Source organism: Myotis yumanensis, unplaced genomic scaffold, assembly GCF_028538775.1.
Source record: "Myotis yumanensis isolate MYYU_CA2020_CCGP unplaced genomic scaffold, mMyoYum1.0.hap1 SCAF_3, whole genome shotgun sequence".
NCBI lineage: Eukaryota > Metazoa > Chordata > Mammalia > Chiroptera > Vespertilionidae > Myotis > Myotis yumanensis.
The window spans coordinates 187,096,955-187,123,908 of NW_027223754.1; the positions used below are offsets into that span (position 1 = coordinate 187,096,955).

At 45.7% G+C, this 26,954-nt stretch overlaps 1 protein-coding gene across 1 annotated transcript in view; it reads right to left on the minus strand.

The window, feature by feature from the left end:
* Nucleotides 1–9,266: 9,266 nt before the first annotated feature.
* Nucleotides 9,267–26,954, minus strand: part of PTPRO (protein tyrosine phosphatase receptor type O) — a 200,412-nt gene continuing 182,724 nt past the window's right edge. Inside the window, exons 20-27 of the mRNA XM_070410642.1 lie at nucleotides 25,043–25,133; nucleotides 23,870–23,946; nucleotides 23,167–23,301; nucleotides 22,820–22,942; nucleotides 19,727–19,881; nucleotides 16,802–16,937; nucleotides 11,601–11,720; nucleotides 9,267–10,335 (exon numbers count right to left, since the gene is read on the minus strand). Coding sequence (XP_070266743.1) covers nucleotides 11,616–11,720; nucleotides 16,802–16,937; nucleotides 19,727–19,881; nucleotides 22,820–22,942; nucleotides 23,167–23,301; nucleotides 23,870–23,946; nucleotides 25,043–25,133 — 822 coding nt within the window. The 3' untranslated portion in view covers nucleotides 9,267–10,335; nucleotides 11,601–11,615. The remainder of the gene's footprint in view (nucleotides 10,336–11,600; nucleotides 11,721–16,801; nucleotides 16,938–19,726; nucleotides 19,882–22,819; nucleotides 22,943–23,166; nucleotides 23,302–23,869; nucleotides 23,947–25,042; nucleotides 25,134–26,954) is intronic.

Sequence of the window (26,954 nt, forward strand, 5' to 3'; positions counted from 1 at the left end):
CTGTGCAGCTTGCTTTATTTCCCCCTGGTGCTAGTCTTACTGATTTCCTGAAGCAAAATTACACCCCCAAACCAGCACTGCTGATTGCCTGGAAGCTGTGACTTTATACTTGTTACATTTAGTTTTTCCCAAAGGGCATACCTTTAACAGTTCTGGTTCGAGACAGGAATTTCAGTCTGTACTCATCTTTTTCTCCTACCCATGTTCTTTCCCTCATCTTGGTTTCTTAATCCCTTCTCTGAGACCTGCTCCCACATCACCCCACAGCCTCCTTCCTGGACTCTTCGTTCCTTTTTTTTTTTTGTTAATCCTCACCCAAGGATATTTTTCTATTGATTTTTAGAGAGAGTGGAAGGGAGGAGGAGAGACAGAAACATTGATGTGCGAGATACACATCGGTTGGTTGCTTCCTGCATGTGCCCCAAGCAGGGTCGAGGATCGAGCCTGCAACCAAGGTGCATGCCCTTGACAGGAATTGAAACCAGGACCCTTCAGTCTGTGGGCTAATGCTCTGTCCACTGAGCCAACTAGCCAGGGTCCTTTGTCCCTTTTTATCTTCAGAGTTGAGGACAAGAAAGAAGCTGAAGAAGCCAGTTGCCTTAAACTCAGGTTTTTTTTGGGTGGAGGGGGTTACAGTTACCAGAAAGAAAAAAAAACCCCAAACCCTATCTTTTAAATTTATTGAATTTTTTTTTTTTTTTAGAGAGAAATGTCAATCCATTGTTCCACTTATTTGTGCATTCATTGGTTGATTCTTGTATGTGCCCTGACCAGGGATTGAACTTACAACTTAGACGATTCTCTAACCAACTGAGCTACCAGCCAGGGGCAAACTTTACCCAAATGTTCAGGTTTATCTCATCACAATGTAAAAGGAAGGTTATAAAATGAAAAGCTAGCAAAATTCCAGTAAGATAAAAGGAAATACTAAAAACTACACTGTTAGACTCTGAATTGGTGTAAGATACGGCTATCAGGTGCTCTGAGGCAGCTGAGGTACCTACTGAATCTGAATTTCTGTGTCAATGGGGATATTTGAATCGCTGAGCTGCTGCCTGAAGAGCCTGAGGCACATCGCCTTTACCTGGTGCTGGGCTGAGGTGGGAAGTGAACCAGGGCTCCTGCCAGGCCCAGATGGTCCTGGTCTGGGCTAGTCCCAGGGCTCTGTCCTTCCTGACTTTAGTCCCAGGCACGTGGCCCAATTCCTGCTGCTTTTTGGGGCTGCCCTCGGTCGCCCTTGGCAGCAGTCCTGTCCCTCAAACCTGGCTGTGAGAGGAACAGTTTCCCTGACTTCAGTCATTCCTGTCCCTACAAATGAACACACAGTCTCAGGTCATGGAAAAGTAAGGAATCACACACATACGCACACATGATGATAAATTAGTACCTGTAGGTCTTTCACAGCTATCTCATTTTAACATTTCTTCCTCTTGGCTGGTAATACATTAGGCAGTGGTTCTCAACCTTCCTAATGCTGTGACCCTTTAATACAGTTCCTCATGTTGTGGTGACCCCCAACCATAAAATTATTTTCGTTGTTACTTCATAACTAATTTGCTACTGTTATGAATCGTAATGTAAATATCTGATATGCAGGATGTATTTTCATTGTTACAAATTGAACATAATTAAAGCATAGAGATTAATCACAAAAACAATGTGTAATTATAGATGTGTTTTCTGATGGTCTTAGGCGACCCCTGGGAAAGGGTTGTTCGACCCCCAAAGGGGTCTCGACCCACAGGTTGAGAACTGCTGACATAAGGCCTTCTGCCCTCCCATCTATTCTCAAAGGAAGGGGAACAAGAACTGAACTCGTGTGCTGAGAAGTATCACAGGTATTCCCCACTTTTACAGACGAAGGAATTGAAGCTCAGATATAAGGAGCTTATACAAAGTCACGGAGTAAGTGGGACAACTCAATTTAGATTCAATTCTCTGGAACTTCTATATAGCCTACCAATCTTTTCTCTCAGATATCAGAGGTTAGTGTGTTAAAAAATTTTAAGCAGAACACATTTTTTAAAGATGAAATTTGTATATAGTGTTCCACTGTATAAGTTAGGTAAAATCAGAGTTTCTGTCATTGAAGGGGCAGAGCCTCATGGGAAATCACTGGTCCGGCTCCCCAGGTGGCCTCCCGCGAAGGCCCTCCAGGCCCATGAAGGTAGATGGGGAGCTGACCATCCATGGCAACGTCAGACCCGGAAATGCAGTTCTCGGTCTCAACAGCCACTGACAGCTGTGGGGGATTTCAGAGGCTGACCACCGCTTCAAAGCACCACCTGGTGTAGACAAGAAAATTACCTTTGGACGTCTTCTCGGAGTTCCACATTTATGCTTTGAAGTAAAAATCATATAAAATACTAATAAATCAGGGCCAAAAATTAGCTGATCCTGGTGCCAATCTTCCCCGTGATATCCAGGCCGGAACCAGGAACAGACACGCATTTGCTGTGTGTTAATCTGCTTGTGGCTTTTTCAGTAAACATGACAATGGCGGGGTCTCCAGCTCCTAGAAGACTTGGCGTTAGTGATGAATGCGAGCGGCAGAGCTGTGGGACTACAGGCTAAGGCAGTGGCCATGGCCTGCAGTCCAGCTTACAAAATGCAGCCCCGTGCAAGGTGAGGAGGTCTAGAGTAGTAACAACTGTAGCAACCCAGCATCCCGCAGCCGTAAGGGAAAACACATTTTACATTAGGAAACCAGCACAGAGAAGTTAAGTTTATTGCCTCTTCTCTACAACCAATCTCACAGGGCAGCATTTAGACATTTGGGTAATTCATTTCATTTGTCTTGCAGTAATAGGAAAAAAAAATGGGGAAATGACTTCTCATTTTATGCCTTTGTGACAGCGCAATGGATTTACAAAATGCAAATTAAAATAGCGATCTGGCATCACTTGGATGCTTCCCACTTCTTTCAGCATTTGTTAGACTGAGGAGTTGCCCGTAACTCACTCCATCAGACGGGTGCAGGGGAGGCTGCTCAGACCGCGTTGCTGACTCCAGGTTTGGCAGCTCTTAGCAGGGAAGGTGGTTACCACTATACTGGGGAGCAGGCCTCCTAGACGGCGTGCTCCATGCTCGTAAGTGTGCCCAGGGGGGATCCTGTGTGAAACGGGCATGCTCACTCTGGGGATGTCTTGGTGCTGGAATGAGTGGGGAGGAGTGGTGGTCTAATCGTACCGAGAGAGACTCAGAGAACCCTGCATCATTTATGTATTCCATGCCGACGCTGCCTGCCCTCCGCGAGTGCCTCACACAGCCAGTTCTGCGTCTTACCACAACTCCACGAGGCAGATATGCCTTTTCTTTTCTTTTTGTGGGAGATGGTAGGTGACTTCTCAAGGAAACACACCTCAGTGTCAAAGCACAGGCTGCTGTGACTCAAAAGTCTGTGCTTTTCTGTGATGTCACCCTGTACCCGCAAACCACCAAGCACCACGCCAAGGGCTTTACACATCACCCCAGTGCAACCCTGTGGAGGAATCGCTTCTTATTCCCCCCTTCGAACAAGGACACCGGTGCGCAGAGGGATTCAATGGTGCTCACTGCATGTGTCTCAGGCCCTGGCACTGCTTTGCTGGGAAACCGTCTAGCACGGCTCATGAGCACGAGACACGAAACTCACACAGAGTCGAAGCAGAAAGCCAGGCCGGGGCAGCCCAGGTCTCTGGGTTAGAGGGTCTGCTCCTCTAGAGGGTCTGCTTTGACACCACTTGCCTGAGACACAGAGTCCACGCTGGGTCACAGGCTGCACCTGCCTTCTATTCTGAGGTCTGAGACTCGGGGGACCAGGGGGGATGGAGTTTCAGGCGTCACCATGAAGAAACTGAGCCAGTCCTGCTCAGGGACCAACTTCAGATGCTCTTATGAAATTTCTTCAAAAATCCCAAGGTGGCCCTTGGAGACTGTGGGAGGTTTGCTTGTACCAGGGAGTCATGTAATATAATACGTTACTCCATGTGTTGTTTTCAGCCCCTGACACATTATCTGTTTTATCTTCTTAAAGCCCTATGAGAAACCTGCCATCACTAAGCCCATTTCACAGATGAGATGACTGAGTCTCAATCAGGGGCAGAGTCTTCTAAACCGCTCTGCTCTGCACCGCTGCTGGGCCCTGCGCTGTACTGCTGCCCACATTCATTGGTTAAGGGAGGACGTGACCTAGTTCGGTTTTGAACATGAAGGAACCCTTCCAAGACCATTCTGTTTAGTATTTGTAGTGGTGGCAGCTAACTGTTCCTAGTTGAAGCAGCCCTTGGATTTGTGGTGTTCTTAGACCTGCTTGAGTCAGCTGCTCTGAGCTCCTATCCACTGCCCTGGAATTCACCGTGACACACACAAGCCAAAGACCTGGCTAGCTCAGCAGCATCCACATGCCAAGCCTCCTGGCCTCCTGGCCGTTTGGGCTTTTATTGATGGGAAACCACTGTGGGGCCTATTGTTCATAGGAATCCGGGACTCTGCTTCAGAGCCAATAGCCTTGCACAAGACTAAGACATCCTAGTGAGTTTCTTAAGTAATGGTCTTATTATGGGGTTTGGAAAGAGATGTGAAAAAAAAAGAGAGAGAGAGAGAGAAAGAAGAGAGAGAGAAGGAGAGATCCAACTTGGAGGAAATCCACTTCTGGAGAAGCCTGCATTTATTTTAATAGAAAAGTTTATTTATTCAAAGAACCATCATTGTTCTGTGGCTTTTCCCGAGTCCTTGTTCGCATTGTGGGTTACCCTGGCTCTGATCTGTTTCAGCGCTCACCTGTTCTCTGGGAATTTTATTGGATAGTCACACACCACTGCCCCGAAGAACTCCCACCGTCCCCGAGACCGAACCTAGTTGTAAAGGTGTCCTTTAGCTGCCAGATTAGTTAGGGGCAGACTGACAGCCGGAGCTGGCAAGACCAGCATCTCAGTGCCAACACAATAGGAATGTGTTGCTTGATCACGTCATGGCTCAGCAGGCAGCTCTTCCTCCTGCAGGTGACTCAGGGACCCAGCTCCTTCCATCTTTTTGGCACCACCATCTCTGTGGGGGGTGGGGGGGTGGGAGCGGAGGGGACAGAGTGAATTGCAGGGGCGAGGGGCCAGGGTGTGAAGTCTTACTCTAGCTTACCTTCCACTTGCCAGAAGTAACTGCCAGTGGCTGGGAGAGGTGGCCCCAATGTGCGCTGTTACGTTTGCAGTCACAGTAAACCCAGGGGGGTCTGCAGAGTAACACATGAGCATCTGGGGAGGCCAGAAAGAAGTTGTCACTCTGGTGTCAGCGCGGAAGAAAAGCCCCATCAGGCAGGGCTGACGGTTTGGTCATCCGCGGGGCCCGGTGCCTGGGAGGTGGGTGTTCTGTGAGTGTGTGCTGACGGCAGGAATGAGTGCCTCACTGGTGTCTAATGCGGCTCCGTAGTCTTTCACACTTGACTGTGGCAGGATGGCCTTTCCTGGACCTTCCAGAAGAAACTCGCCGTCCTTCTCTCGGGCCTCCATGGGATGCTTTGTGTGTTTCTGTCGCGGCATCTGCAACACTTTGTTGCCCGTGGTTTCACTTCTGATTTCCCTATGAGCATGCCAATTCCTTAAAGCTAGGACCCGGTCTCACCCATCTTCATACCCCGGCCCCTCCTACAGTCCCTGGCATAGGATGTTTAAGTAAAATCACTTTCTTAGAGGGTTAGAAATGTAATATTTCTAGCATTGAAAATGACCCTCTCTATTAAACACTTTACCTAAAATGAAGCTATTCTATTCTATTTTAGTTCATCAATGGGAACTATGAATGAGAAGCAGCATGAAGTGGGGAAAAGGGATATTTTGGCTAGACAGAGCTAGGTGGGTACCCCCCGTGGTTGTTATAATTTACTTAACCTAACTGCCTCTCCATTTCTTCTCCTGCTAAGTGGCTACTCTTAAGAAATTAAGAGAATATGCATATAAAGAGCATTCTGAATTTGGAGAAAAATACACACCCACCATTTCTCCCCGGGGAGTCAGGTGTAAATGCTTAAAAGAAAACCAGGCCTCTGTTTAAAGCTCTGGGCAGCTTTAATTTGATTATTAAATTTCATGCCCTGGGCAGTGGCATGCTCACAGCACCTGCCCTTTTACCAAAATGGGAAGTAGATTTGGGCTTCAGCCTATAGCCCAGCGGTTCTCAACCTGTGGGTCGCGACCCCTTTGGCGGTCGAACAACCCTTTCACAGGGGTCGCCTAAGACCATCCTGCATATCAGATATTTACATTATGATTCATAACAGTAGCAACATTACAGTTATGAAGTAGCAATGAAAATAATTTATGGTTGGGTCACAACATGAGGAACTGTATTTAAAGGGCCAGAAGGTTGAGAACCACTGCTAGTATAGCCCATGAGAAGCAGGGACACACAGCCTCAATGTTAGGTCCTTGGCTGCGTAGACAGGAGGAAAGGCTCTCTGACAAATGAGGGGATGGGCTGCCCTGTGAGGTGGCAGTTCCACACCCTGGACGTGCTCAGTAGGAAAGAATGAGCCATCTGCCAGGGGAGTGTTTTGAGTAGGAGGGTAGGCTAGCTTGGAATTTCTCATCAAGGAAGAGGCACTGAGTCTTGGAAAAGACTTTTTTTTTTTTTGTCCTTCCAAAAACAGCAACGAAACTCTGATTCCATCACACATTTTAAATAATCAGTACACAGCACCATTTGTGCTTCTAGTGCCTAGTATATTGCAAGTGGTGAAGAGCGCTTTCATTGGTGGATGGATTCACTCATTCACCATGATTAGGTAAACACACATTTGTACAGTGACTGACCTGCTGAATGGATGATTTCCTCATTAACACCCTCACTTTTCCCACATGCTATCACTACGACTTGTCGTTTTCAACATCCCTAATGGTTCTAGTGACCTGTCCTGGACCACCTTCAGTTTGTTCAGGTCCCTCCAGAGCTAAGCATTTAAGGGAGTGACACCCGGATCAGGCCTCGTGGTGAGCATCAGTTGAAACGGAACACAAAGTCCTGCTGTTCTGGCAGGCCAGGCACCAGCGATGTCCTGGCTTAAGTTTCCTTCACATGCATCCGCACGGGGCTGTTAGGAAACCAGGGGCAGAAGTTTGCCGTTTTTGCACGTGTTGTGTTTTTGTTTCTTTGTCGCCCCTTTGGCCAACGTGGGTGTTGTGTTGCGTCCTAGGTATGGCCTCTGGACTCTGAGCTCGTGCCAAGTAGCAGACGGGCGATCTGTGAGCTAGGAAACGAGCCAGCTCATTTGAAGCGCATGACATCACGTTTCCTGAGGCGGAGAGGAAGGCCTCCTTGCTAGAAAGCAGGGAGGATTTTGGCTCTTAGAGATTGGATTCAGTAACCTGAACTCGTTGGCGAAGGCCCAAGCCTCTAGCAAGCAGCTATCATATGGTCTGCAAAAAATCCAGATCCAGGGCCCCCGGCCCCCACTCTCCCTGTTGTCACCGCGGCCTTCTTTCAGAAACGCAAGCCTCTGGGGGGGCAGGGACAGCTTTTAGAAAAAGAGAGACACTCTAAAATCTGATTAAACGTTTTATAAGAGGTTAGATAGATTTTGATAAGAGATTTTTTGAAATCTTACTGACTTTTGTCATTTTAAATTTAGGGCAGTAGGGGCAATGCCGGCTTCGTAGGGGAAAATTGTAAAGCCTGAATTAGCATTCTGTCCAAAAAAAAAAAAAATTGCAGTCCTCTACCACTTTCTTTCCCTTTCAAGTTGAGTAAAATCGTATAACGTGCAGTGCTGGCTCCGTTGGTGTTAACTATTCAATTTGTAAATCGATTCTCATGGTAGTTTCTCTGCTAACTTCAGAAATTGGCTCTGCACCGCGTAGACTGTTAGGAGCCGCGTGGGCCAGTGCCTCCGTGTTCAGTAGCAGTACGGAGATGATTTTAAGAAACTAACCCCTAATACAGAGGCCCTGCAGCCTCCCCCCTGAATGCTTATCATTGAGTCCTGGGGTGGAAATTAAGCTGCTGAGAGTGGCCTTAGGAACCACGGAAGGACAAGCTACAAAGCGCCTTTGGGGGGTTATTACATTTGATACTCTTTACACCCTCAAAATACGGAGCTGTTTTTAGGTTTTTCAAAAGTTTATTGACTGAGACTCAGGAGAGAGGAATTCCAAAGTCAAGATTAAAACCCAAGGCTTCTGGCAGACCTCTGCTTCCTCACCACCCACTCACAAATTGGGGTATGCAGTGTGCCCGTGCGGGGACAGTGACGGACGGAGAGCCCGAGGAACAAGACCCCGGGAACATGCTTGCGTGTGACCCTCCTGTCATCATCTAAACTCCGAGTCCTCAGTCTAAGTCTGGATACCTCATCTTCTCTTTTGGGAAAGCCGATCTGGTACTATTTGATCCCTCCCCGAAGGGGTGCTGGAGAAAAACATGAAATATTGATGACGTGCCTTAAGTTTCAGGGGCAGGAATGTTCCCGCTTACGGAAATTGGAAATGGATTCCGGCACACCCACGCGTCTTATCGGCTCAGCCAAGGTGGCACACTTCCCTCCGGGCCTGTCTGTGTGTGAAAAATCGACAGCTGTCACACCGACCTGTGCCGCCTTTCTTCAGCGGTGTGTGCACCTGAGCATGGAGCGATGCCTTATTCACGTGTCCAAGAAGGAAAGAGAGGGGCGAGGTGAGAAGAGGCGGTGGCGCAGCAAGGCAAGGAGGAGAGGAAGGGAGGCGAGTGTAACTGACAAGCCCGGGAGCCCGAGCTGCTAACCTGCAGGGCGTGGGCACCCCTGCGGTTAACCTGAACCTCGCTGGCCAGGACTCGCTGAGAACTGCGCCAAGCTCTGCTGTGGCCAGGTCCTCTCGGTGACAAGACGGTGGGGTGCAGAGCTGTTCACTTGGCACCCTTCACCATCACCAAGGTCACGGATAAAATATTAAGCTGATCCTATGCTCACGGCTCCATGAAGATGATCAGGAATGGAGGGAGGCCAGGGCGAGGGGCACTGATCCCATAGGCAGAGAGGGGCAAAGCCTGGCCCAGCCACGCGGACAGGCTCGCTCCGGCCACACCACCACGAGGAAGCAGCCGGCGTGTGTTTCCTCTCCCTCAGAAGGTTTTCCTTTGCACACCCTCAGCCCTTAGTCCTCGGGGACACAACGGAACAGGCGCCACGGTGCCATCTGTGTCCATTCTGACAGCGTTCATGTCACAATACACAATCATGGAATTCTACAAAATCTAAAGAGTGGGATAAAATGTTACCGGTTACACTGATTAAAACGAAACTGACAACAACAACAACAAAAAACCCCAGAAAACAAAAAGAAATCTCTGTTGATATTCACAGTGACACTTGACAATTAAAAAAAAAAAAAAAGTGGCAGCCAAATAATTGTCCCAGCGCGCTGCAGTTCATTGCCATGTTTTCAGAAATCCCCGGCTGTCTGGGGGAAAGAAAGTGCGGTTTTCACATCCTATGTAGTTCTCACAGAAGTTGCTCCCCACGTATGAACAAAAAACCAAAAAAATTGCAGAGACTAGGCACCAAGCTTGCTCAGACCGCTACGGAGCCTGAAGAGTCAGACTTCCGACTCTTCGAATCAGATCTGGTTTGTGGCAAAAGAACCTGGCTGGCGACATTAGTCCAAGGGAGCCAAGGAAGAAACACTCAACTGTTAATACGGAAGAAAACCATCAAGAACTAGAACAATTAAGAATTAAATATTTTTTTCTACTCTACTTTGAAGCTGAATTCCAGCTTTTCGTATTTGGAAAAGATAGGTGGCTGATCTCTGGGTAGAACTGCTCTCTCTTCCCAGGTCCACCCTCCCTGCTCCTGATCCCATAGCTCAACGTTGGGCTGCAGGTATCGCTGGTTCAATTTTCTTGAAGTAGAATCACCATTTCTTTATATGTGGCCATGCCTCTTTCTCACAATGAGGTATAATTTTAGACTAACAATGCTTTTCCTTCGTGGGCTATGGGCTTGATCAATTGTGTGAGCAGGAAACAATTCAACGTTCTGATAAAATCATACACAGACGAAAATCATTGCACTTGGAAACAGCAACAAAAAGCTCAGCCCGACCAGAGAGGGGCCAGCAAAACTCTTGGGAAGGGGCTGTGCTTCCTGCCCTGGGCAGAGCGTCTGGACCTCCGGGTGTTCCGTCGAATTTGGTTTGTTATTAAATGTCCAGAAGTGAAAGAGTCCAAAAGACACTGTAGGCTCTTTAAGGCTAAGTCTTCCCGGTGCTTCTACGAGATACAGGATCTCCTGGGCCACATATTACAAAGCAGGGGCTTCTCTTAGCAAAATGGCTAGCAGGGGCCCCCGAAACTCTGGAAGCAAGGGAGGATGGGCGCACACCGTGTCCTGTCCTGTGGATGAGAGAGAGAAACAGTAAGCAGGCTGGGAGGGCAAAGCTGCCCATCAACAGCCCTGTGGCCGGAAGTACAGCCCCTTCCTCCCACTCTACCGCTGGCTCTCATTACATTCACCCCACAGCCCGGGCAGACAGGGGTTATCTGTGCAGCTTTCTCTGTGTAATTCCTACTTTCTGTGGATCTGAACCTCTTTCCCTCTACCTGCAAACTTCTCTCTCTCTCTCTCTCTCTCTCTCTCTCCTTATTCTTCTTTTAAAAATACATTTTTATTGATTTCACAGAGGAAGAAAGTGGGAGAGAGGGATAGGAACATCAATGATGAGAGAGAATCATTGATCGGCTGCCTCCTGCATGCCCCCCACTGGGGATCAAGCCTGCAACCCAGGCATGTGCCCTGACCAGGAATCTAACCGTGACCTCCTGGTTCATAGGTTGATGCTCAACCATTGAGCTAAAATGGCCAGGCTCTGTTTCCTTATTCTTTATCCTTCCTGCCTCTTTGTGCTTTCTGTCTCTTTCTTGGTGGATATAAAGGCACGATACTAGTCCTTTCCTGCTACCCAGTGGTCCATATACTACTTCTTCCACATTTCTCCCACAATGCACCCTGTCCTCTCCCACCCAGTCCATGGTCCTGCCCCCTTAGTACATTCAGACACAGTTCACACTCTGCTTACTGAGCTGAATGGGCAGATTACTTGTTACTTGAGCCAATTACTTACACAACTAAAATCTGACCTTCTAGTCAAAATTTGAGCACATGACATTGAATATGTTACTAATGTATTCAGGAAGTTCTCAAGTAAGTGCTTATAATGGGTAAGATCAAGGTGTTTCTGGACTCTGCTATCCTGAACTACTGTCAATATTTTCTTCTTTGGGGTGTTCACTCCAGCTCATGTCTTCTTTGTAGTCCTTTTATGACCCTTTTGTAATCAATAAGCTACTTGCACAAAATGTCTACATAAATAGGGTGGATGATTATATCCTGATGTTACAGGCACAGAGCCAAAATCAGAGTAATTTAAGGTTCAGGGTGGAAGGGATGGAGGTCAAAGCATTATGAGCTGCTGAAGTGCCTTCATGTCACGCCCACCAACCAAGGCCCACTGAAGCGCTAAGATCTTCTACTGTGCCTGCCTCTCCCTGCGCCCACCTTCCCTGACCACCTCTGTGGGGTCAGAGTCAGACAAGTGGCTGCTGCTGCCTTTTGCTGTAGCCCATCATGTCCCTCCCACGGAGGGCACTTCCCTACTTACTGTTCCGGATTCTGACTAGGACTTGCTGACATTCTCATAGATGACGTCACTGATGCAGAACTGCTGCTTCTTCTTCGTCCATATCAGCTGCACACACTGATGGATGAAAATGTACTGCTCCTGCAGCAGAAGACAGGACATGTGTCAGAGCAAGATGCTGTTGTACAAGTATGTGCAAAGATAGTATGTTGATACTATGACAGTGTTAAATATTATGATCTGATGTCAAAGGAACAAATTTTTATTAAGTAGGAGACAACTTTATAACTAGAAAATCCAAGGGAATCAACTGAAAAAATATTTTGAATAATAATAGAGCTAAAGGCAATAAACATTCAATGTGTATATGATGGGCTATTTTGAAAAAAAAAAAGTCTATCACCTCTTAATATATCAAAATAAGTTCCAAGAAGTTTAATAAATTAAACTTATAAAAATATAAAGGAAAATATAGGTTAATTCCTCTCTGATTACTTTAGGAAAGGGCTTTCTAAACTTCAAAGCCATGGAATAAATTAGAAATAAAACTTTCAACCTACTGTATGCTTTTTTAAAGTGAAAAGAATAATATAAAGGGAAAACTAAAACTGGAAGGAGAATATTTTCTAGAATTATTACACTGTTTATACCTTTATTTTTGTTTGAAATTCATCCAAAGCAGTAACACACACTTAAATGGACAAATATGTAAATAAAATACATTGACCACCAAACCAAATATTCTTGGAAGGCATGGACTATGTATTTTTCACTTCTAATGCCTATTAAATGTTTTTGAAGGAAACTGATGAAATATTAAAACATATGCAAAAAATTTCCAATAAAAATGTAAATTAAAACAATTGTCTTTCACCTATAAAGTGAGCAAAGCTAAAGAAAAAAGTAATAATGATGACAAGTTTGTTGAAACAGTCATTTTTAGGTATTGTTAGTGTAGGTATAATTCATAAAGTGCTAAAAATGTCATTTCATTGTGAACACAGATCCTATATAATAAAAGGCTAATATGCAAATCAACCGAACGGCAGTTGCTATGACATGCACTGACCACCAGGGGGCAGACGCTCAATGCAGGAGCCGCCCCCTGGTAGTCAGTGTGCTCCCACAGGGGGAGTGCCACTCAGCCAGAAGCCAGGCTCATGACTGGTGAGCACAGAGGCAGTGGCGGGAGCCTCTCCTGCCTCCACAGCAGTGCTAAGGACCCCCGAGGGTGCCCAACCTGTGAGAGGGTGCAGGCCAGGCTGAGGGACCACCCCCTCCCCCCCCTCAGTGCACGAATGTCATGCACTGGGCCTCTACTAATAGTAATAAAGTGAAAAATAATCCAATTTTATATCCCATACAAAGAAGAATGGTTTAAATAACCAATGGTATGTGTATAAAAAAACATCCAGTCTTTAAAATGAAATTTATATAATTTTGGGCAATTTGGAATAATACACATAGGAAAATATTAAGTGAAAAAGCAGAATTTAAAATTAGCATATGGACACATAGCCTGTGGGCATAATTGTGTGAAAGTTATACTTGAAGGAAGGCGGGATGAAATGTGCTGAAATATTGAGAGTTGCTGTCTTTGTAACATAAAATCAAGATAACATCATGATCTTTCTCCTTTTTCTTTATTGCCCAGACTTTCTCCGTAAGGAATAGCATTAGAAATAACCTTTCCATCAGAACCAGGCAAGATGTCCCTAGGATCTTGAGCATTTTGTATGACAACTTTAAACAAAGGGTGAGGTTAAGACTTCGAACCTCACTGGGTTGATTCTTCAGCCTCACCTGTGTTTTTCAATGAGATTGGGAGAAAATATAGGCCCTTATTTAGTGGTAGTATCTCATCAATAACTGAGCTACCCGCCTCTCCTTATTGTACATCACTCCGTGGCTTCCAGGGCTGTGTCAGCACTGGGCATAATAAGGCAGAGACCTGGTCACCTGGTTTCTCAACCCAGAACTGACCAGTGGCCAAACTTTGCCTAAAAAAAAGGAGCCAGACCACAGGAAAAGTAAATAAAGACTATTTATGGGCAGGTCCCTGAGGTCCCTGAGAAATCTAAGCTCAGATCAGGACAGGCTACAAAAGCAAAGCCCTACCTGACCTCCAGCGGAAGCCCATTAGAGGAAAATCAAACAAAGCATTTGATAAAAATAGAAGAGAGCCCCAGGGAGGCGCATGTTCTCCACACGGCCCACTTCACAGTTGGAAGCAGTGCCTAGATTTGCCATATCACAGAATGTGTGCTTCAGGGCAACGGCAATTCGTGAACGTTGTCATTCACAGTTTACAGACGAGGAATGGAGCTTGAGAGGCAAAGCGAGTTGTGCAGTGGCCATGCGGGACCCAGGCCTTCTCCAGGGGGCTGGCCTGACAACCCTACTCTCTTTACCCTTTGTTGCTCTGTGGAGCGGCCATGGGAGGGGGTGGTGGGTGGGGGGAGGTTGGTCAGGTGAGAAAGGGGAAGAGGGCATGTTAACAATAGCCCACTCACAGGTTGTGTGCATCTGAGGACGTGACCCACATAATCAGTTACGTCTACTCTTTGTATTTATTTGTTTTTAGGGGAGAGGATGGCATCTCACCCCAGCCTGACTGGGGCTATGCACCTTCTGCTTTTTGGGGGGCTGAAAGTACAGTGGGGCCTTGACTTACGAGTTTAATTCGTTCCATGAAGGAGCTCGTAACTCAAATTACTCGTATGTCAAATCAAAAGTGAACGAGTGAGACACGTGATGCTGGGCTGATGTTGCGTTCACTGTGACATTCGCTGTGCCAACTAGCGGGGGAGTATCTGAAGCTGGCTCATAACCCGAATTTTAGCTCGCAACTGAAAGCAAAAAATCGGCCGAGAGACGGCTCCTATCTCGAAAAACTCGTTAGTCGGGACACTCGTAAGTCAAGGCCCCACTGTACCTAACTTTATTTCAGCTATTTTTAGAAGGGGGTTGGGTGATAGAATCCAGGTGATAGGAAGTAACGGGCCACAGGAAGAAGCTTGGTACACAATATATGCAGGTGGTCGATAGACGTACACAGAGCCAGAAATCAGCTGGGGATCATTCCGGCCTCTTGAAAATGGTTAGTGGCACAGGGGGCCCTAGGATGAGAAAGCTGAAGAGAGTCATGTTCCACTCTGCTCTTTACTTACAGCAGCAAAGTAGAAGGGAGCACGACTGGGGTGTGAATGGGCTCAAGGAGGATGTTCGGAAAATCCTAACATTCAAAATACAGGTCTCATCGCAAAGAGGGCCACAACGAGGAAAAACAAAGGGGAGTGGACAAGATGTTGCAACATAAATAAATAACTGAACTAGAGAAGACCTGCTGCAAAATCCCGAGGGAACTCCAGAATGAAGCTGGAACAGTTGGGGAAAATCAGTAACCCGCGGTGACCTCGCCTCTTTTGCTGACTTTGCATTTTCCCACCAGAGTTCAGGGAAGGGATATCGTCCTTAAAAAAGACTGTTTCCCTAGAGATGGCAACTTAAAATGCTGCTGTAAACAAAGAAGCCAAACATCCAAAGTTTGGGGCAAGAAAGTTAGGGGGGAAACAACATTTTCTCAGCCTTGCAGAGAGGCACATGGCCGACCTAGTGTTGCGTGATTACCACACCTGGAGAAAGATCCTGGCGTGGAATCAGATGGAGGGTCTGCCGGGGGAAGGTAGTATTTAAAAAGGGATTAAGGTCCTGTACTGGGAAAATCAAAAGCAAACAGGTTATAATCAAAGTCTATAAAGTCCTAAAAGCTATAAATTAGGTCACTGTGGCAGACAATTGATCAAATCCAAAATACTTAAAATAAGGAGCCGCCCTTTGAAGCTGGGGATTAATACACACATGGGGAGTTGTAATCACATATTAGGATATATAAATTTATGGACGTGAAAGTCAAAACTATGGACCGATCCATGAAGCACTGTTTACTCATTAGGTAGCAGGCTTCTCTGGGAAACTAGGGCACTTGAAAAAAGGCCACGTTCATGTCCCCACAGCAGTAGAATTCAAGGCAGCAGGGTTGGAGCAGGAGTGGGCTAAGGAAGTGAGGACACATACATGAGGACTTGCTCATCAAGCGTGAGAGCTGAATGTGAATGGGTTGCTTTTCCACAGTGTCATGATCCTGCTTTGGCTCAGAAAGAAACACACGGGAACGATTGTGCCAAGCCTTGCTCAGATGGGAGTGGGGATGCAGGAGAGAAGTCAAAGGGATGGTGAAGGAGAAACCCACCCAAGCCTTGAGACCTAAGCCTTTACTGCAGGCTTTTGGGTTATACTGACATCTAGTGGTGATTCACATGAAAAGCACCAGGAAGACCAAGGCTGCATTCAATCTCTTGGAACTTGAGTAAGAAGTCTGGCCAGGATGTGTTCTACTCTGTTCCACCCACACAAAAGCCTTCAAAAAAAGAGATGACTCTACACCTGAAGCTGAGAAGCTTCGGGTATGGCTGGGTGACTAGGACTGTGAACAAGCGATGGTGCTTGCTTTTTGAGGCCCACGCAGGTGCACACCCACTGTGGCTGTGAGGTGGTGCGTGTCTGTCTGCTGACCCCAGGCTGCCACTCCAGCCCTTGGGCATTCCCAGACTTCCGGGAGGAGGGGACCTGAGGGTGGTGGTTGGGGAGGGGGAAGAGGGATGGATGTTTCTAGGCATGCTGTCATGTTGTTACAATGCTAAAGCCATTCATTTAGGTCAAGGGAAATGGAAGTGTTGGTAGTTTGGGGATCCTTAAAATCATAAGGGGGACAGAAAGTGTGAGTCCAACCCCTGATCATTATCTAAAGTGAATTGGGACAGAGACTCACATGGTGGACAAACTAGTGACAAACTTTTGAATCAAATCTAGCATTTCAAATACAGGTGAAATCACATCAGTCCCACAGGGTCCACTCGGTGGCATGTCCCCAGATTGGCTGCCCTGAACTCTCACTCTGTTCAAAGAGGCCTTCATCTATTACGGATAGATCTGTGTGCTCTGAGATATAAAGGGCACATGGCACCAATAGAAGTGCAGGCACTGCACACTGAACGGATTTTAGAAACGAATAGCTCTTTCTCCTGGACCGTGAAGCCGTTAGAATGTGCACAATAAGACACTGGAAATAGCAGATGCAAGATTGAAACAGGAGGTGAAATAGTAGGAAGTTTTTTTCAGTCAAGGTCAAATTTATAGATCCCTGTTGATTACATCCCTACCTCTGTCTGTACCATGGACATCCGGTATGACCTCATTTCTGACACCAGCCCTAAGATGTCCACAAACTCGTGCTCCCGAATGTGCTGCAAGAGCCTGTCCAGGGCGATGAACGTTCCCGTCCGGCCGACGCCAGCGCTGCAAGAGTGTGCAGACAGCAGGTTACTCACACAGTGCTTCCACACGGGGGGTGGGGGTGGGGTGGGGTGGGGGACAAATTGGCGATCAAAAAACAAAACAGGTAGCACCATTGAGAAAAAAAAGAAGACTAAACTCCTGAGAATGTTTTCCACTTCATTTTAACATGCAATTGTGGTTGGTGTGTCTTCTAATATCATATTTGACTATCACTGCTGCTGCTCTTAAAGAGATATGGGTCTGGTCCGGCCAGAGTGGCTCAGTTGGTTGAGTATCATCCTGTGCACCGAAAGGTTGCCGGTTCAGTTCTTCGTCAGGGCATATACCTGGGTTTCGGGTTCGATCCCTGGTTGGGGCACGTATGGAAAGCAACCACTCAATGTTTCTCCTCTCTCTCTCTCTCTCTCTCTCTCTCTCTCTCTCTCTCTCTCTCTCCTTTCCTCTCTCCTTAAGAATGTCCTCAGGTGAGGATTAAGAAAAAAAGAGGTATGGGTCTGCACTAGTCTGGGCCTCACCGCTCTCCTCCACCTGGAGTCTCTGCTTCCTGAGAAAGGTAAGAAGTGCCCATGGGCCTAGCGAGAGAGCGGGTTCCTTCCCTCGGGGAACTCAACACATAAACAATTTCAGTCTTCTGAGAAGCTGCAGAGTTAAGCCTCACACCCAGCTCAGAAGTCTAGCTGAGATGCCCACTCCTCAGCTCCAGCTCTGGGGCCAGACCAATCTGTGTGCCTTCAACCCTGGGTTAAGTTCACCATTCCAGACCTTCCTTATAGCATATCTCCCTTCCAGTGAGCTCTAGCCTGCTTCCATCCCCCAGTAATCTTTTAGGTAGTTGCCTCCAAATCAAATTTAATATTTGGGCCCCATTCATTACAGCCCCCGAATCCTAGTGCCCTGAGAGAGCAGAGGGAAGTGGAGTGATTTGTGCTGACCAATTGCCCAGCACAGTTGTACATGTTAAGTCAGCCCTTTCTTTTTTCCAGTCATGCAGACTGTAGGGCCAAGTGTTTCCAAAGTCTGAATTATCGTATGTGAGAAAAGAGGAAGCCAAAACTGATTTCTATGCAGAACTGGCTGGGAGAGAAATCCAACAGTAAAAGCCTGTAGCTCAGAGCCCTAGTTTGCTTTTTGTACTGGACAACCCTGCTCACCCAGGACTTATCTTACGTTCTGCCCCTGGGTGAACCCCTGTAAAGTCACATCCAGAGCTGTCCCTGCTACCTGCTGTGAAAGGAACCCTGAGTTTGACCACATGGTTGAGCAGCTTCATTTTCGGCTCTTGGAAGGAACCATTGTGAGACTAGATCACTTTCATTTGGTGAAGCAAAGTTTTTAACCTGTGAATGCCTATGGAGGACCGATAGCAAGGGTCCTCTCCCTGGTCAGAAACTTGATCCCTGTTGCATTAAGAAAAAAGCCTTAGAAGCATTTTTCTGTCCAGGGAGACACATACTCCTCTCTCTCTCTCTCTCTCTCTCTCTCTCTCTCTCTCTCTCTCTCACACACACACACACACACCCTACTCATTCTAGTTCACAGAGGCCCAGGTGCTAGGTCGGTCCAGGATTATAGATCTATTTGCTTAGGTTGACGTGGCTGCCGGTGCTTCCTCTAACATCTTTATCTTACTTCTATCTCTGATATACAGTATGAGCATATTTATAGCCCCTGCTCTTCGGAGATTGCATAAAAATTTTACAACAATATGTCACACCAATGGATTTTGGTGAAGCGTTGCTCACTTGGTAGGAATAAAGCTTAAATTCAAAGATAATTCTTCTGATAAGGAATTAGTAGAGTCCTCAATTTTTGCTAATACAGTAGGTCATAAGGACCTCTTTCATTTGAACTATCTGGAAATTTAAAGGCAATCTTGAAAAGCAATCATAGCAACTCTGTTTATTTCAATAAGCTGAACATTCTCATTTCTCCTTTCCCTCACCTGGCTTTAATGTCTGTTTCTATTATTCTGGGCTGTGGTTAGCTATTTTTAACTTGACATTGCATTTGGCCATGTTATAAACCATCAGAGTCCTTGATAGGATAAGGTAAGACCATTCAGTGCTTAAATTCATGGCCGTGGAGAATGCCTGAACCCTAACTCCTCCAGGTTTGAGTTGCATGAACTTGTGTGAACCCCTTAACCTCTCTACTCCTCAGCTTTTTTCATTCTAAAAGGAGAATAATAACATCTATCTTAGAGGATATAAATGGCTATGTTATAAGTAAATAACGTGTCTAGGAAGACCTGAGTTAATCATAAAATTTTTTTAAAAATCATAAATCATTTTATTAATTCAATCTGATCAGGAGTTAATGGATGGGTAGACTTTTTCTTTCTTTTTTTAATTTTAGTTTTGTTAAGCATTCTATTATTTATTTATTTTTCTTTTAAAAAATTTTTATTGTTGAAAGTATTACAGATGTCCTCTTTTTTCTCTCATGACCCCTTCTAGTGTCCCCACCCCCACCCCCAGCCTTCACCACCCTATTGTCTGTGTCCATAGGTAATGCATAAACGTATATAAATTATTTGGTTAATCTTCTCCTCCCTTTTGCCCCCCTTCCACCCCCCCCCCCTCCCCCCCCCCCCGGTTTCCCTCTGAGATTCGTCAGTCTGTTTCATGCTTTTATATCTCTGGACCTATTTTGTTTGTCAGTTTATTTTGTTCATTAGATTCCACAGATGATCGAGATCATGTGATACTTATCTTTCTCTGGCTGGCTTATTTCCCTTAAACAAAACCAAGCTCGTGGTGCTTAACAGAAACTGCATTTGATGACATTACCTGCAGTGCACGATCATGGGGCCTCTGCTCTTGGTAGCTTGCTGTCGGACCACGTGTACAAACTGCAGGATGCTTTCTGCAGCATTGGCTGTGGGCACACCGTGATCAGGCCACGCAGTGTAGTTAAAATGCGTCACATCCTGCATCTCGTCAGCCTTTAGGAGAAAAGGCAAAGCAAGCATTAATCTCTCAGCCCCGTGGCAGGAGGGCCCAGGCGGCCACTGCAGCTCACACGTGAATGGCATAGGAAGGTAAAGCCACATTCCCCTCCTGGTCTGAACACTTCCCTTTCCAGATCTGAGCATTGTGTCTGGCACAAAGCAGGACCTGGGAAAAACATACTCATGTATAAAGCTTCAAATAGTAGGATAAATGGCTAATCCAGGCCTGTGTAGAGATAAGAGTTTAAGCAGATTAGGGTTTGCATCCTAGCAATTTAGGCCAATGAGTTAAACACTGTGGAAGGTGCTCTTGGTGCTCCTTGGGTCCCCCTTCCCAGCCGCTGCCAGCAGCATAAAGCTGCACCCTTCTCAGAGTTGTCCCCCATCCAGGGGAGCTGCCTTTCTGGAAAATGCCCAAGACCTTGTGTTCTCCTGCTCTATGCATTCTGCAGCTAACCAGTGGCTGATAACGGGGTACAAAAAGCCATCCCCATTATGGCAGGTGGGACAACTAAGTCTGCGGTGCCATTCATTCCCCAACACCCTCCCTGGGACCTGGCTGACGCTAGACTTCAGCTGAACTCCTAGCTGTGTGAGACTTCTTCCTTCTTCTGTCCTATCCTGCGTTCCTTGTTCCCTAAATCACCTATTTAACAACCCCTGTCTTGGTCTCTGATACTAGCAGGCTTGACCCAAGGCAAACTCCCCGACACCAGTGTTCTCATATCTAAAAAGGGCCTTTTCAGATGTTGCAGGATAACCTCACCTGTAACAGGGCTGTTGTGGGGATGCAGTGTGCTCATGTTTGTGAAGGACGGTACCTGTGGGCTACCATTATCGTCACCACTTCTACATCATTCCTGCCATCACTGCAGCAGCCCAGGGCAGTTAGACGGTTGGTTCTGGGAATCCTAGTATGTGGGTACGTTTTGTATATTTGTCCTGTTCAGATGAACCCATAGGTCAACTCTACAGGTGTGGACAAAAGTAGGTTTACGGTGTCACTGTGACATTCTTTTGAGTTAATAGAGCTATTGCAATAATCATAACCTGCACGCCTTTTTCCATAGGAACAACTGTAAACCTACTTTTGCTCACCCCAGTATTGTTCCCTCTGAACTGAGCAAATGTCAATTGGGATGTGGAGCCTTCAAATGTCACTCTTTTTAGTCCCCACTAACTTATCAGCATAAAGATTTATTTTGCTCTTGCTATCAATATTCCAAACCCAGGCCTCACAAGGGACTAATTCATCCCCCTTCCCTCAAACTTGGTCAGAGCCCAGCACCCACTGAGCGGATGAAATACTCTATCATCATTTGGACGAGTTTGGCCTGACTGTGAGTTTGGAGCTAAAGTTTAGGTTCAGGTATTAAAGAGAAATGAATTCTAAAGAGTCAGTGGTCTTGGGTGGGGTAAAATTTGCATAAAGTAGAAATAAATGCATAAATGAAGTAGATAAACAAATATGTAATAAGATGTGTGTAAATATAACGAAGTCAGCACTTACTAGACCCTCTGTCCCCTCAGCACCTAAGGCTGCATACACCCCCAGCTGTATGCAGAGCCTCCCTCACTGCGGCTCTGTCCTAGACACACGGAGCCGGAAGTCTGCAAAATGCTGGCTGCCATCGCTGCTGTCTACAATAAGTATGGCAAGAAAGTAACCCAAGCATAATAAAATGTGCATGATTATTCAACACCATGAGGGTTTAAAGATACTCAATCACTAGATACTTTTAGTTGCCCAGAAAAGTTCATGAAAATGCTCATTCTTTTCAAATGCGGATGGCAGGCTTAGCAAAACGATTTGAACAGTGTTACATATTACAGTTGATCTGAAAATGTATGCAGCTACCCTAGTAAAATAGTCAAGATCCTTCAAAAATAGGAAGCACTTAAATCAGTCTCTAGCAGCAAGGCAGGGGACTTGGTATCAGGGTGACCCCTGCCAGCTGAACAGCAAGGCACACATCAAGGGAGCGAAGGGGTTAGTGCTGTTATTTTTTTCTCCAATTCTTACTCAGTTCATGCCAAGTTTGAATACAGCAGGGATGTATTCTGCAGATGATGTCTGCACCTCACCTGCACATGAACCTACTGCACGTGCTCCAAGCCTGTCCTTAGAGAGGTGGCGGGAGGAACAGACTGTGCTGACATCCTAGCAATCAGAAATCAATGGCATTTCAAAAGAGATGTGGAACCATGATTAATAATGTCCTGAAGCGCCCTCGCCAGTTTGGCTCAGTGGATAGAGTATCGGCCTGCAGACTGAAGGGCCCCAGGTTCAATTCTGCTCAAGGTCACATGCCTGAGTTGCAGGCTCCATCCCCACTAGGGAGTGTGCAGGAGGCAGCCAATCAATGATTCTCTCTCCTCATTGATATTTCTATCTCACTCTCCCTCTCCCTTCCTCTCTGAAATCAATAAAATAAAAATGCCCTGAAGTACCTTTGAAATAATAAAAACCAAACTAGAATAAAGTAAGGGGAAAACAAAACAAAACAAAACAAAAACCAAACTACTAAATCATGGGTTAAGTGTTTAATTTAAAATGTAAGTGTGCCTTGCATATGCTAATTATACTCACATAAGGTTAGTATAAGTCATGAGAGCATGTACCTCCTCAGTCAGGCCTGGAAGCAAGGCCCACATGTCTTCTATTGCCCTGGGCTAACCTGCCATAGGCAGGGCAGTCTCTCCCCATTCCCTCAGGCCCTGCAGGCCAGCATTTCATCCCACCAGGTTCCATAACATGGGGAACAAGGATATTGAAAGTGGGCTTTTCCTCTTGAAGGAAGCAATGTTGCAAAGCCTGAAGTGCTCATGATCTTGTTTGATGGTGGGTTGGTCTCCTGACACCTGGGGGCCGGGGGAGGGGAAGGTTCCCTCAGCCTGGGGACAGCATCTGACCTTGTGCTTCGTGACTTACATAGATGATCCGGAAGTGTCTGCAGGCCCAGTCATCCTGCTCTTCCTCCGAGATCATCTCCACGGTGATGTCTCCGTAAGTGATGGGCTCTTCCGTGAACGGCCAGTAATGGTCACATTTCACCTGAGGTGGAAACCACACAACATGTTCAAACAAACAAGCTGGGGGAGGCATGACGTCTGTGCTCTTTTAGGGAAAACGAAAGCACGTGTGTCTGAAGAAGTGTACGTGACACTGTGAGGTGAAATAGGAGGCAAGAGCAGGTTCTGTGTGGGTAAGCACTCCATTCCCGGCAGTGGCTGGTGCGGGTCTTCCCGCTGAGTGGGGACAGTCCTGTAGGCACTTACCCTCCTTTTCTCATTGCACTGAGTGAGCATGACAATAATCTGAGACTTCTGCTGTAGGACCATCTTCCAGAAGTCATTTCTGGTTTCAGGCAGTGGCCCCTGTGTGGCGATATACTCCTGGGATGAGTTGTATCCCTGGAAGGTAAGTGACAGAGTTGTCACCTAAGGAACCAAGGCCGTTCTGCATAAATTAGAAAAACACTGAAAATGTACTGGCGATAAACCTGGCAACAGATCTCACATCTGTACCGTGTTCCCCTGTTCCCATGGAAGAGGCCATCAGAGTAACTGACTGTATAGGTCAGTGTGATTTTAAGCATGATCCTTGGGAAGCCTATAAAATCACACCCTCACTTTCTAAAATGATAACTACTATCTTTATAGATATTTTAAAACACAGGTGTTCAGGGGGAGCCCTTTGAGTTTGGCTGCCAAAAATATTTAAACACTAGAAAATTGATTTTTAATGTAATGACCTACTGTTTTCACTCGTCCTTTATAAGGAAATATGAACATAATTAATCTCTGAGATTCTTTGTTTCCTATTGTTTATTCTGAGATGGAATAATGGAAACTGTTCTCTAGTAGAATAGCTTTCTTTTAAACCGCTCGACGCATCCCTGTATCCCTGATGGGTTTTCCTCAGCCTGCGCTGGAATTTGGATGCCTGGTTGACTTTTTATTTTTTATTTCTTTTACTTACAGGAATGTAGTTGGCATTGATGTAGTCTGCTCCTTCCTCTTCATTCATGGAGATTAATCGCACTCGGCTAAAGTCATCTGTATAGAATCAGAAGAAAGAAAATGTTAAAAATTAGAGTGGAAAGAAGAATTGTCTAGATCCCGTCTTCCCAATATCAAATAAAAATTATCAGTGACAGAGTAGGGAGATAAAGCTGGTCTTAGCTTGATATGTTAGCCATACCTCAATTTTAGTTTCTCATTTAAACAAATATATAAATTTCTCTCCATCACTATTTTCTCCCACCAGCTCTCCTGTCTTTCGAAGAATTAGATCAATCTTTTGGGGGAGATTGTGCAGAATATTTACAGAAACTAAAAAATTTGGTAGATTGTATGGAAGGCTACATATAGCATGTATCCTAACTATGTGATTGCCATTTCACATAGTGACATCCAAGAATGCATTACCTTTGGGAAACCTAGAAGAGAAAAGGGAGTTGCATGGGCTTTTTGTGAATGGAATTCAAATGAGAAAAGTAAATTCTGAAATGTGTACAGATGGAAGGTGTTATAATGATAATGCTGCCTAAGATTATCAAGAAATCTTATTAAGGAAAAAATTATTTTTCTAGAGCTTTTTCACCCTCTTTTTTCTACTTTTCTATCCTGTCTTGTCTCCCCCTGGAGTATAGCAGAGAGGAAAGTTAAATCTATATTGGAATATATTTTAATTGTCCTATTAGTTCTTCATATTACTTTTTCTTTGAATGTTGCTTGTATTAAAAAATGCTAAGCAACAACAGAACTTGCCAGAAGTTAGAAAGAGGAGGCATTTTAACACACTGAGCTCCCTTTCCCTTTGCAGCCTTCCATTACCAATGAATTGACAGAATTCATTTTATGAGAGCACAGGTTATTTTATCCCTAACTTGGCTATAGCATTTGATCACTAAAGGGCAAAATGGTCAGTCTTTCCTGTTCAGATGCAAGTCATTTAAAAGCTTAATAATCACATCTTCCTACACACGATAGGATCAAATGACATCAGAGCACGGATTCGATCAGAGATGGCCTTGAAGATCCAGACCACAACTGGGTCTGTCCAGAGATTGGTGAAACTGATTAATTTGCATTTAATCATCCTTCGACCTTTGAAAGATATGAGTCAGACCGGCACTATTGACAATCTTACATGGTAGGATGTTTGTATAACGATTTTTACATCGGTTCAGTGGAAGGTCTGCAGCAAAGTGTGGAATATCCAGTCCAATCAATTTCAACTCCTGTAAGTGACAGAGAATAGATTTGAGATTTCCATACATACATGGTGTGGATTGGATGTTCACTTTAGACCATTCTTCACTCCAGCCTCTAACAGAATCATCACACCCCCTTTGCCATATGAAGCTGCAGAGCTCCCTTTTGAAATAGAACATACTTCTCCACCCCACTCTTGTCTACTTGCTTTGGCCAATGAACTTGGGTAGGAATCATGTTCAACAAGAAGCTTTAAATGTGCTTGTTTGGTTTGGTTTACCCTCTTGTATTTCTGCCATCTGCCATGAAAAGAACATGAGTAGGGAAGCTGCAAGTCCCTAAATGAGGAGACATGTGAAACAGTCCTGACACTGACCCATGGCCGGAAGCAGAACTGTGCCTGCTATTCCACAGACCTGCAGTGAGAAAATTAATTGTTGCTGTAGGTCACTGAGATTTTGATGTTGTTTTGTATTTAATAGCATTATTGCAGAAACAGCTGACTAATATAATACATACATATCTTGGATAACCTGGTGATCATTTGGAGAAGGTAAGGATTATATGCATAATTCTCTGGGTGTGGAAAATCTGAAAACAAGTTTGAAAAGAAATCCATTTCAGATTTTAGGACGTATAGAGTAACTAAAATGTATGCAATTTGCACAAATATTTCCTATTCTCTGAGGAAATGTCAGTATTTCTCTTTTAGGCAATGAGCCTTAGAGAAAGTGGTAAAAGGAAGAATGAGGAACAATGAAGGAGTATTTTCCATGTAATAAGATGTTGGACAGGTACTTATAAATATACTAGAGGCCCGGTGCACAAATTTGTGCAAGGGTGTCCCTTGGCCTGGCTGGCAATAGGGGCCAATTGGGACTGGCTGGCCGGAGGAAGGGAACGTGGGAGGTTGGCTGTGGGAGCACACTGACCATCAGGGGGCAGCTCCTGCATTGAGTGTCTGCCCCCTGGTGGTCAGTGCACATCATAGCAAGTGGTCGGCTGGTCTTTCAGTCATTCAGTCACTTAGGCTTTTATATATGTAGACTAGAGGCCCAGTGCATGGATTTGTGCACATTGAAAGGAAATTAATTAGAAGGTGGCTGGCAGGGCGGGACTGGGCAAGATGGGCTTAACAGGCCCTGGAGCCAACCTCCCACGGACCCTCCCCAGCTGGCCACGCCTGGGGTGGCTCCAGGGTTCATAGGGTGTCTGTGGAGTGAGCGGGGTCCCTCAGGCAGGTGGGGTCCCTCAGGCTGGCCTGCGGGGATGGGGCTGAAACCTAAAATCGGCAGCCCTACATCCCCTGAGGGGCCCTGGAATGTGAGAGGGTACTCTGCAAAGTTGCTGTCACTTGGTAGCTCCTGTGTTGAGGGTCTGCCCCCTGGTGGTCATTGTGCATCATACCTATGGGCCAGTCAGCCGGCCGACCGATTGGCTGGTTGCTTAGCCTTTTATATATATTGATGGTAAAGAAACCTCAAATGCTAAAAAAATAAGGATTAATCAGTAGTGGGTAAGTGGAACCTGCAGTGAAAATAAGAACATCTAAATATCTGCCTGTGTGTATTAGTATTCCCATAAATTCTATATCAGAAGGTGAATTGATAGAGCGATTTTTCTATAAACTGACAACCATCACACCTCAAAAAGTTATGCTGCTGGACAGATGATTTCTAAGCTGCTTTATCCTGTGTTTGGTAGGAAACAAGAGTTGTTGTCAAACCACTTAGATTTCCCTGGGGGCATCGTTCACGCTGTGGTCTGTGTGAATGGTGCTTCCTGAAATTGTATAGGCAAGACCAATGCAGCATACCTACTTATACCCCTCAACAAATTTGCGGGAA